The following is a 12813-nucleotide window of genomic DNA, read 5'->3' as shown; positions in this document are numbered from 1 at the left end:
GGTGTACACACACACACTCAGATTGTAACCAGGGCTGAATTTGGTTTCATACACCTAATCTGAAACCCTATTCTCCAAATTAAAATTTCAGTATTTTTGTAATGGCTGTAGTGTAAACAATTAAACTATCCTGGTATAAATTTAGACAAGGGGCAATTAAATAAAGAAGCCAGATTTTCTATTGTGACAACTGGTCACAGTGTGAGGTCAATATGTGTTCTTTGAACTATAGCTTAACTCAAATCTGGGCCCATGTCCATTCAAGAAGCGATTTGTCAATGATTAGGCCAAGGGTCACCTTAGCAAAACTTAATCTAGAGGAATGTATGAAATTAAAAAACCAAACCGTAGTTGCTACCAACAAATAGCTAAATATTCACCCAAATGACCCTTAAAGGTATTGTTCACCCAAAAATGAAAATGCTCTCATCGTTTACTCAATTCACCCTTAGTGCCATACCAAATGTGTATGACTTTCTTCTGCTAAAACATGCTGCCTTTATGTGCTTTTTGGACCTTCAAAGTTCTGGCCACAATTCACTTGCATTGGATGGACCTACAGAGCCGAGATAGTCTAGAAATCTTACTTAGTGTTCAGCAGAAGAAAAGAAGTCATACACATCTGGGATAGCACGAGGGTTGTAAATGATGAGAGAATTTTCATTTTTGGGTGAACTATCCCTTTAATGCCCAAAAGTTTGTTTTTATGTAGAACCTATTGGCGAAAAAAAGACTTGGGTCAAATTTAGGCCCTAATGTACTTTTTTTTTTTTTTTTTTTTGTAAGTATGTTTTAAATAATACTATCGAAGACATTCATAGGATTTGGCCTACTGCGAGCAACAACTATAATTTATAGGCTATAAAGGGCAATGTTTTTTTGCATTTATGGTACCACACAAAAGCAATGACATTGTCGGAGACAGCTGCTTGTGGTAAATTGCATTATCATGAAGTGTTGCGTGTTTTGTTTCTCCTGTCTACCGTATAGAATAGTATTTCGTGTATTAATTGCCTGAAATTTTATTACAGCGCTCCGTATTGCCACATAGCCACTAGAATTGGCATAAATACCCCTGCACTGCGGTGACTGACATGATAATGAAGATTTCAAGAGAGTCCTTTCTCGTGCGCTAGGTGGCACTTGTTGCGTTCCAAACCATCTGTGAGCCTGTGTTGCAGCAGAATGAGACTCCGTGAAAACTAACGGGGCAGTTTTCTAGCTACAACGTTTGGTCTGACGTGACTTATTAACATTCCGTCTGTTATATAGAAATTCATATGTTCCATTAGCGTGTGGTTGGAAGGTAATATGCCTTCTGTATTTGAGGAGAAACACGGGTAAAGCAGGTGTTGTACACAAAAGGCACACCAAGGGCCCGTTCACACCGAACACGTTTTAGTTTGTGTTTTTCCAATTGATTTCCTAATGTAAACATGCGCTAGACTTAGTCTTTTGACTGTTGCGCAGCGTTTCGTTGTTTTTTACCGTCTCGTGCAGGAGCGCCATCGTGTCAAATTGTGTCAGAACTTCAACTTTTGATAAACGCGTTCTGTTATAGCCTAATTGTCGCTTCTTCTTTTCTTTGTTTTTAGCGCAGTAACGCGTTCTATTCGGTTTGAACGGCCCCTAAGCGAATGCGCATACAAAACAGAGCTATAATACGTGTAATGTTTTTGACTAAAGTTAAAACAATCTTTTTCCCTTTGTGTTTTTGTCCAGATATTTTTTGTGGTTGTGTGTTATTTTATGTTGTCTTTCTAGGCATTTTTGACATTTCCAGAAGGGTCCCGCCTCTGTTTATAACGCATCGCGCACCCGTTCAGCGCGCGCTCCTGCAGCAGAGCGCAGAAAGTGAGACAGAAGCGAAGAAGACTTCACTGGGGCACTTTACCTGCTTCAAAGGGCTATTGGGGCCATGAACACGCTCCCTGAAAAAGGATGACATCTGAATGTCAGTCTTCGGATGTTTTGCAGCGAAACCTCTCTGTTGGAACCATGATGCTGGAGTCTAACGTCTCCAGATCTGTACAGGACAGCACCGGCAAAAGTGGCGGTTGTGGATCCGTGTCCGTGGTTTTTCCCATCACTATGATGGTCACCGGAATGGTCGGGAACTCCTTTGCTATGCTGCTCGTTTATAATGCGTACAGAAGAAAGGAAAATAAAAGAAAGCAATCCTTTCTGCTTTGCATCGGGTCTTTGGCGTTAGCTGACCTTTTCGGCCAACTGCTCACAAGCCCTATAGTCATTTCGGTCTACAGAGCAGGTCTGAAATGGGACAGAGTGGACTCGTCGGGAACCCTTTGCGCCTTCTTTGGGGTGTGTATGACCACTTTTGGGTTGTGTTCTCTCTTTCTAGCCAGTGCCATGGCCATTGAGAGGGCCTTAGCCATCACTGCTCCTCACTGGTACTCAAATTACATGAAAACAAACGTGACCAAGCAGGTTCTGGTCATTATCTGGTGTCTGGTTTTGCTCTTTGCCTTATTGCCTGTTGCTGGGGTTGGGAAATACACTTTGCAGTGGCCAGGCACTTGGTGCTTCATAAGTACTGGGGACAAGGACGTAACGGGAAATACGTTTTTTGCCACTACTTTTGCTCTGTTGGGGATATTTTCTTTGCTTGTCACATTGTCCTGTAATGTTGTGACCATCCGTGCATTGGTTACACGTTGCAAAACGAAGTCAAACTCGACCCAGTCATCCAAGCAATGGGAGAGATTAACGACAGAGACTGTTATTCAACTGATGGGCATTATGTGTGTTTTGTTGACATGTTGGTCACCTCTACTGGTACGTATTATATCAGCTTTTCCCAGATACACTTACTGTAGTTATCACATGTAAGCATGCATACCGCGGTAAAGTTAGTTTTAAGTTCGACATTCGTTGGATATTCGGTTTCTCTTACCCGCGCTCTCTTCAGTCGACAATCTTACAAAGATGTCATAAGCACATTTGGTTTAAAGGGAGTTTAACTATATTATATGGGCTTAAAAATTGGACTCAGGACAATCAACGCTTGGTGTGGCTGCAAAATTATGCCTGAAATGCTCCGATGCACTTTGACTGCCTAGCAGAAGTAAGGGACCGTCTGAAAACTCCACCAAATACGCTAAAACATAGGAAATGTCCACTCATTCATTCAATTGACGTGCAAGTTATACATGAAAGAAAGAAGAAAAAAAAAAACACAAACAAACAATAAAATACATATTCACAATCAGAATGTTGTAGTAACTTCCCAGAGGATAGACGGACTTACTACAGATGAGATTATTACAGTATGATCAATTATATTAGTAGTTATTCATTATTTTAGAAAAAATTAAACTAAAATTCACCAAAATGATATTTTCTCATTCTAAAGGTTGTAGTAACTTCCCAGAGGATAGACCTACTTACTACAGATGAGAGTATTACAGTATCATCAATTATTTTAGTACAGTAATCAATTATTTTAGAAACAAATTCACTAAAATTCACCAAAATGATATTTTCTCATTCTAAAGGTTGTAGTAACTTCACAGAAAATAGATGGATTTACTACAGATGACATTATTACAGTAAGATCAATTATATTAGTACAGTAATCAATTATTTTAGAAACAAATTCACCAAAATGATATTTTCTCATTCTAAAGGCTGTAGCAACTTCCCAGAAGATAGATGGATTTACTACAGGTGAGATTATTACAGTAAAATCAATTATATTAGTACAGTTATTAATTATATTAGAAAAAAATTAACTAAAATTCATCAAAATTATATTTTCTCATTCTAAAAGTTGTAGTAACTTCCAAGAGGATAGATGGACTTACTACAGATGAAATTATTACAGATTATCCTCTGGGAAGTTACTACAACATTCTGAATATGAAAATGTATTTTACTGTTTTTTTTTCTTTTTCTTTCATGTATAACTTGCACGTCAATTGAATGAATGAGTGGACATTTCCTATGTTTTAGCGTATTTGGTGGAGTTTTCAGACGGTCCCTTACTTTTGCTAGGCAGTCAAAGTGCATCGGAGCATTTCAGGCATAATTTTGCAGCCACACCAAGCGTTGATTGTCCCGAGTCCAATTTTTAAGCCCATATAATATAGTTAAACTCCCTTTAAACCAAATGTGCTTATGACATCTTTGTAAGATTGTCGACTGAAGAGAGCGCGGGTAAGAGAAACCGAATATCCAACGAATGTCGAACTTAAAACTAACTTTACCGCGGTATGCATGCATAGTGTTATTTCAGTCCAGCCTGATGAATGCCTTAACCTAAATGTGCTCAGCCACTAAAAGTCTCTATTTACTCTTTTTTGCACTAAATTGAGTACATTTCCTACAAATAGGTAAAACTGTTAAGTAAATTCAATGTTGTCCCAGGTGATACAAAAGAGAAATCTTTAAAAAAAAAACGTTACATTTCTACAAACTTTGTTTTACGCAAAGTTTGTAGAAATGTAATCTTTGTGTCCATGTTTGTTTAATACATTTTGGAAAAGCATTTATAGGATTTTCTATAATATATATATATATATATATATATATATATATATATATATATATATATATATATATATATTATTAGCAACTTTAAAAATAGCACGTGGTGTAACCATCAAGTAAAAGGTCATCCGTTCAAAATACGTTTCTTGCACCTTGACTACATCAGCGTGTACACAATTCAGGGGCGTAGATTCCGGGTTGATGTAGGGGGTATCATGTCCCTAAGTTGTGTACACGCTGATGTAGTCAAGGTGCAAGAAACGTCAGAACAAGCAAGTTCAAGCTAAATCTACACCCTTGACACAACTTATAATTAAATAAACAAAAGTTTTCAAACTGAATTTAAACAAATATCATGATTTTTTGAGTCAAGAATATCAAGAAGTTTTCTGAACAAAATAAAAATGTCAAAATATAGATTTTTTATTATTATTATTATTCATACACAGTAATAAGTGTCTAAAGGAGTCCTCTTTATTTTTTTTATTTTTTTCACATTACAACAAAATTGTTTTTCAAATATGAATACTATTTTATAATAAAACGGTTTCACTACTTATTTTAAAAAGAGAAGAATAAAATGTTTTTTTGTTTTTTTTTAGCCTACAGTCTCTGGTGAGTTGACAGGTTTTACTTCAAGACCCAGAATTTTTTTTCAAAATGACTTAAAACTCAATAATTGAAAGCATCATCATAGAAGAGGTGATTTGTCTTTAGAGATAAAGGAAAAAAGAATGTGACCTTTTGTCAATCTAGGGGTTGCTGATATGAACTGACATTAAACAAAACAACAAAAAAATTCCAGTTAAGTAAATGGGTCACTGAAAATAAGGTTGTTCGAGATTATAAAAATTAGAAATCTTTTAAATATCTAGTTTAAAACACCTGTGTCGAATTCGTAGAAATGTAATCTTTGTGTCCATGTTTGTTTCATAAATTATGAAAAGCACTGAGCATTTTGTACCAAAAAACTGATTTTACAACTTTAAAAATGTCATGTGGTGTAACCATGAAGTAAAAGGTCATCAAGTTAAAATACTTTTCTTGCACCCTGAATGCATCAGAGTGTATGCAACTTAATCATTTAATTTAAAAAAAAAACTGATTCAAACTGATTTTTACAAATATCATGACTTTTTTAGTTAAGAATATCAAGAAGTTTTGTCAAGGTTACAAACCGGAATAAAATAAAAAAAGTCAAAGTATCTTTTTTTTTTTCTTCACACAAAATCATAAAAGGGGTCCTCTCTGTTTTATGTTTTTTATTGTCACATTTCAACAAAATTACAACATACATAGTTTTCAAATATTAATAATATTTTATACAAAAACTATATACAAGAATAAAAATTATTTTTTTTATTTTTTACTGTCTCCGGACAGTTACACCACATTAAATTATTTACTTTAAGACCCAGAAAAAATATCAAAATTAATTAAAACGAAATAATTAAAAACATCATCATAGAAGAGGTGTGTTCAAATAATTGTTATGTTTGAATTGTATTTTTAAAGTATTTTTGAATAACAATACATCTGGACAAAAAAAAAATTTAGCGTGACCCAAGTTTTTCATAACTAGGCCCACACTGAATCTATAAACTTTTTTCCCATATTTTTTTCTGTACTGATTGTGGATGAAAATCTGCAGAATTCTACAAAATGTGTTTTAATATGGCAAAATGTGTGAAATGGAACTAATTTACCAAAATATTTAATAAACAAACTCACAAGGAGTATGTGACATGTACACACATGCATGACGTGTAAACATTTTTGGAATTCTGTGGCCGCAGATACAGTATAAAGGAGTTTTAAAGGCTGCTTTTTCTCTTCATTTTTGAATGAAAAATAATGACTCTTTGAATGAGTGAGTATTATTAATGTCATTTATATAATATGCCCAATTTAGGTATCTCCTTCCTTTCCACAGGTCCTTATGTTGAAAATGATCTCGACTCACACGTCCTCACATTACTGCAAGTCTGCTGGTTTACCTCTCCCATCCAGCCAGGACATGCCAATGGACTGCAACTTCTTTCTCACAGCCATTCGTCTGGCTTCACTTAATCAGATTCTAGATCCATGGGTTTACCTGCTTCTGAGGGAGATTCTCCTAAGGAAGTTCTGCCAGGTGGCCAGTGCAGTATCCAAGTGCTCATTGGAGGGGCCGAAGGAAGCTCATTGCCCTATGGGTGCCCTAAATAAAAAGGCCATTCAGAATGACAACGTTCAGAAACAGTGCCCGAACGTGGAGAACAGCAACTTAAATGGAGAAAATGAGGGACAGTGATAATAATTTACACTGCCTAAAAAACAGGTTCAGTTGTTCAGTTGACATAATCATCCAAAGTCCGAAAAATAATGATCTGGAAATCTGTGAATTGTTATATTTGTGAATGTATGGTGAAGTCAGCATGCTACCATGCAAACGCCTCAGTCTTTCTGGTGTAGCCAACCTGTTACAGTCAATACATTCAAAGGGATTTTGTACATGGTTACTCAATTAGAATCCTTTGAAGTGAAACAAAATGGCTCCAAGTCATATATCCTGCCAATACTGAACAGCAATATTAGTAAATGAGGTTTGATTAAATCAGAAATTGATGTTTGCCAGCTCCAATGGAGACTGATTGTTTTAAACTACAGTCATAGGGGTGATAATGTTGGTATGATATAGAAAAACCTACGTAGTTAATCACAAGCCAACAACAAGAAAAGAGAAGGAACGTTTCTTGATGATAATTTATGGTCTGTTAAATGTCAGAGTGGTTTAATTTGCACTTGCAGTAAAGCACTGAGTGGTCTCAAATTCCCTTTTCCAAACCACTGCTGTGTACATTCAGCTGAAGAGCTCATGGCTCGCTTTAGAGACTAAACTCTAAACATGTATTTATTTATTTATTTTTTAATGCACTTCTCAATGTTAAGTCTGCAAAGCATTTTTAGGGGCTGATTACTATGCTTAATTGTTTGAATTCTTTGCTTGAGTTTTTGGAGCTGAATTCCTGAGTTAATACAACAATGAATGGCTCTAATGTAACATTTTGGTAAAAGGATTTCTGACATTGGAACAGCTCCTTTCAGGATGCCAATTTTAATAGCCAATTCTCATTTCTAGCCACACTTTGACACACCAGAATTCATTTTTAAATTGTAAAGTGCCTCAAGGTACTGCATTTTTGTATTTGCAGTATTTTTGATAGTATAAGCGGTTTGAATCATAAACCCAAGGCCTCTAAAAGTCAAATGGAAAGCAATTTCGTCTTATCGAGATTATAAGACATTTATGGAAGTTGCTTTTTTCACAATAATTGTTGTCAGGAGGTCATTAAAGCTTTTGTTATGTCAAATCCAATTAATGGTAAATTATGTAATATTTAAAGTAGTTTTACTTTGCAAAAAATATTTAATGAGCGCTTTTACTGGTGCAGATGTTTCTTATTACTCCTGCTGAAAATGATTGTTCTTGAAGCAAAAGGTCTAATTTTTGTTTGGTACATTTTACTGAAAGGTGCTGTAAGCGATTTTAGCTGTACTGGAACTTCCAGAGAGCTGTTGAATTAGACATGCCTCTTCTTCCAAAAGACCACCCTCCAGAGATACCATTGAGACCATCACCTTCTCACAGTTGTCAAACACATCAGTAGCAAAATAGTGCCCTCAGTTGACCACTGATATGAATCTGAATATGACTTTTAACCTAATTAAACTGCTACAACTAGTACACTATGAGAACGTTAAAAATTGACAGGCAGAAAGCACATCACAGTCTCCTGATTGGCTAGTCAGAGAAGGTGTCCGTGGCAAATTTATTTGACTGTTTGCACCATGTAGTGTTGTCACAGAGACCGGTGAGATATCTCAGAACATCTATTTCATGGAAATCTTTCAGGGAGAAGTAACATTTTCTGCATACCATTCCATAAAAGAATTGATTACAGCACCTTTAATTGGACATGCATAAATTATCACCAAGGATGCTGCGGTTGAAGCTGTGGGCCGATATTTAATTGGGCCAGCTGTAATTATACATCTTATTAAATGTGACTAAACATTATCTTAGCATATTATATATGGTCGCACTGTGCATTTGTTTATTGGTGAAGAGAGGGCCCTTAGATCATCGTGCTAAATAGCACTTTATATTAATTGCAGTGAATAACAGTGATTAAATGAGCAACATACACTCACTAAGCACTTTATTAGGAACACTACGGTCCTAATAATATACCCGATGTGGTCTTTTGCTGTTATAGCCCACCTGCCGCATGGTGCGACGTGGTGTGCATTCAGAGATGCTATTCTGCTCACTACAGTTGTACAGAGTGGTTATCTGAGAAATCGTAGCCTTTCTGTCAGCTCGAACCAATTTGGCCATTCTCCGTTGACCTCTCGCATCAACAAGGTGTTTCCATCCGCAGAACTGCTGCTCACTGGATGTTTTTTGGCACCATTCCGAGTAAACTCTAGAGAATGTTGTGCGTGAAAATCCCAGGAGATCAGCAATTACAGAAATACTCAAACCAGTTGGCACCAACAATCATGGCATGGTCCAAATCACTGAGATCACATCCCCCCCCCCATTATGATGGTTGATGAGAACATTAACTTAAGCTCTTGACCCGGATCTGCCTGATTTTATGTATTGTCCTGCTGCCACATGATTGGCTGATTAGATAATCGCATGAATAATAGGTGTACAGGTGTTCCTAATAAAGTGCTTAGTGAGTGTACTATATGATATCAGAAAGGTAGATTGACAGGGATCTAACATGTTTCATCCAAATGCATATTTTAAACCTTTATTCAAAGGAATATTTGGCCAGAAATGTTTTACATGAAAGATATACTTTTTATTTTTTTACTAGACCACAGGATAATTTAAAATGTATAAAACTCAGGGGGCCTGGGTAGCTCAGCGAGTATTGACGCTGACTGTCACCCCTGGAGCCACGAGTTCGAATCCAGGGTGTGCAGAGTGACTCCAGCCAGGTCTCCTAAGCACCCAAATTGGCCTGGTTGCTAGGGAGGGTAGAGTCACATGGGGTAATCTCCTTGTGGTTGCTATAATGTGGTTCTCGCTCTCGGTGGGGCACATGGTGAGTTGTCTGTGGATACTGCAGAGAATAGTATTGAGCCTCCACTCAACAAGCCACGTGATAAGATGCGTGGATTGACAGTCTCTGATGCGGAGGCATCTGAGATTCGTTCTCCACCATCCAGATTGAGGCGAGTCACTACGCCACCACGAGGACTTACAGCGCATTGGGAATTGGGCATTCCAAATTGGGGAGAAAAGAGGAGGAAAAAAAATGGCCTAACAAAATATAATAAAACAAATAAGAAAAACTCCTCTATACCCAGCTCTTTGAAACCTGTTGAACTCTCTTTCAGGACACTGAAAATGTTCTTACCAGTGACTTCACACTATGGCAAATAAAAGATAAATGAGCAAGGAATATGCCCAAGCAGTGTTTGGAAAAGAGGTAGAGGCAATGTATTGTATTTTCTTAGAGGTCAAAGCTCTATAAAATTGGTTGATGTGAAAAGGTGGTGTTTGCAGGAAATACAAACATGAAAATTTCATTTAGGGGGTAATAAATTGCCTGTTTTATACTTCCACCAAAAAGGGCTAACATCAGAGGAAACCCTAGAATGAGAATTCTGATTGCACAGGAAATGTTAATTGCAAAAGTAAATGGTTTTCTGGGGAAAACAGAATATTTTTTGCAAATTTGAGATAAATTAAAATGAAGATGGCCCTAATGAGTCAGACATGCAAAAAAAAAAAAGAAATAATGAAAATAACGTGTGCTAGAGCTCAAGTTGCACTGTAAGATACCTTGTCATGCTTGACTTGCTGATGTCCGCTTGGGTAGCTGCTTACACTGTGAACAAAACAATGGAAAGTAGGATAATTGCATAATATTTTATTGCAAAATTAGTAGTCCTGATGTATCCATGAGCACAAACCCAGCCTGCTTTCAGCACGTCCATGCATGGAGCTAATAAAAAAGGTCTGTCTTGTGACCATTCAGTGCTTTCTATGTACTGTATGAATGTGACTGTGATTGTTTCCTAAATTCTTATCAAATCTACTCCAACAGCTGTTCAGGACATTGTATTTATGTTTCTTTCATATAGAAATGTTTATAATTCCAATGGGTGACATAATGGTATTGAAGTCAAGACAGAAAGTCAGCTAATTCAAAACAAACCTGCATTTTTTTCAAGCCATTGTTGTTGTTTCAAAGGTCCATACCTACGTTAAAGAGCATGTTCATACAAGTGGAACTACATGACATGGACAAAGCTGATTAATTGATTAAGATTAACCACTGATTTGTCTCTAATTCATAATTTATTGTATATGTGCATGCAATAAGAGCCGTCAGGTAATGCTTGCATGAAAAGCCACCAGCAAATCATATTTTGGATCATATCCACCAGTGAATGTCTTATAGGGATAGTTCACCCAAAAATTAAAATTCTGTCATCATTTACTCACCCTCATGCTGTAAAAACCCTCCATAGAACACATTTCTGTTAGGCGCTAACTGCCTCAGTCACCATTCACTTTCAATGTATGGACAAAAGATGTTATGAAAGTGAATGGTAACTAAGGCTAACATTCTGCCTAACATCTTTATGTTTCATGGAAGAAAGAAAGTCAAAACTGGAACAACATAAGTGTGAGTAAATAATGACAGAATCATATTTGGGTGAACTATCCCTTTAATGCCAGATGCCAAATAAAAAATGCCACAATGTGGCAAGCCGGCATTGTAAACTTCAGGGTCTTATGAATGTATTATGAGTTTTACATTTATTTATGTTGCAAGACCATATGTCAGCTACAGTAAGCTCCTGGACTCGATTCACGGTCAAGGCTGTCATTATGCTTGTATCAACAGATGGTCGTGGCTTTGCTTGTGTGTTTTTGATAAGAAATGTTTGCAAATGCTTGCGACTGTTTGACATGTCTGCTAACTGCACTGACCAGCAATGTGCTTGTCATGTAATGGTGCTTCTAAAGTGTATCATTATTTGATGCTGTGTTGTCCATCCACTAGGATGGACTGTGTTTCGTGTCATTATGATAATTTGATTGGGGAGGGGGTTGGGGTACACTAAAGTGCTTCAGTTATTGTAAGCACCCCCATCCACATTTTGCACAATAATCATTGGTGGTTTGAGGCGGTTACCAGTTTCCCCTAAATTGTGTTATTGAGGGTTTATTTCGATTGATTTTTCAAATTCATTGTGACAAGGGAAAAGTTGTGTGTATAATTTCTTGCTTATGACAGTGTTAAAATAATTGTATTCTTATGATGTAACCTGTCACTGATACCAATCTCTCATTGCTAATTGATATTGTATATGAGATGGCTGTCTCATTTTGGATCCATCTATACACCAATCAGCCACAACATTAAAACCACCTGCCTAATATTGTGTCGATCCCCCCTCGTGCCGCCGAATCAGTGCCAACCCGCATCTCAGAATAGCATTCTGAGATGCTATTCTTCTCACCACAATTGTACAGAGCGGTTACCTGAGTTATCAAAAACTTTGTCAGTTCAAACCAGTCTAGCCTTTCTCTGTTGACCTCTCTCATCAACAAGGCATTTCTGGCCACAGAACTGCTGCTCACTGGATGTTTTTTGTTTTTGGCACCATTTGGAGTAAATTCTAGAGACTGTTGTGAAAATCCCAGGAGATCATTAGTTACAGAAATACTCAAACCAGCCCATCTGGCACCAACGATCCATGCGATTATCTAATCAGCCAGTCGTGTGGCAGCAGTGCATAAATCAAGCAGATATGGGTCAGGAGCTTCAGTTAATGTTCCCATCAACCATCAGAATGGGGGGAAAAAATTTGATCTTAGTGATTTGGACTGTGGCATGTTTGTTGGTGCCAGACAGGCTGGCACTGTATACACAATATTAGGCAGGTGGTTTTAATATTGTGGCTGATCGGTGTATATTAACATGGAAATACATTGTCTCTAGTATGTACAAATTGCCAGGCAAAATAAAAACATTGAAAATGTGGGATTACTCATTACAGTTGGCTTGCATGTCTTCTTCCAATTTAATTATTATATTTACACTAAATACTTGTTCAGCTTAATTAAAATGAACTAAAGCAACACAATTCTAGACATTTTGTCACAACTTGATTTAAATGTGTTCTATCTAATTACATTTGTAAAACTGAAGTTTACTTAATCCATTTTAGTTTGGACTACATTAATTATTTTTGTAGCATTGATGAAACTGGGCAAGGGATTTCCAT

General features: G+C 36.8%; 1 protein-coding gene across 1 annotated transcript; it reads left to right on the top strand.

Annotated features, from left to right (window-relative positions):
• Nucleotides 1-404: 404 nt before the first annotated feature.
• ptger3 (prostaglandin E receptor 3 (subtype EP3)) lies at nucleotides 405-12579 on the top strand. The gene is made up of 2 exons (XM_051705949.1): nucleotides 405-2796; nucleotides 6443-12579. The coding sequence occupies exons 1-2, from the start codon at nucleotides 1942-1944 to the stop codon at nucleotides 6800-6802; spliced, it is 1215 nt and encodes a 404-aa protein (XP_051561909.1). The 5' UTR covers nucleotides 405-1941; the 3' UTR covers nucleotides 6803-12579.
• The last annotated feature ends 234 nt before the right edge of the window (nucleotides 12580-12813 follow it).

The sequence above is a fragment of the Myxocyprinus asiaticus genome, chromosome 9 (genome assembly GCF_019703515.2).
Source record: "Myxocyprinus asiaticus isolate MX2 ecotype Aquarium Trade chromosome 9, UBuf_Myxa_2, whole genome shotgun sequence".
NCBI classification, from domain to species: domain Eukaryota; kingdom Metazoa; phylum Chordata; class Actinopteri; order Cypriniformes; family Catostomidae; genus Myxocyprinus; species Myxocyprinus asiaticus.
The sequence above is the reverse complement of the archived record's forward strand: the minus strand, read 5'-3'. Positions and strand labels throughout refer to the sequence as shown.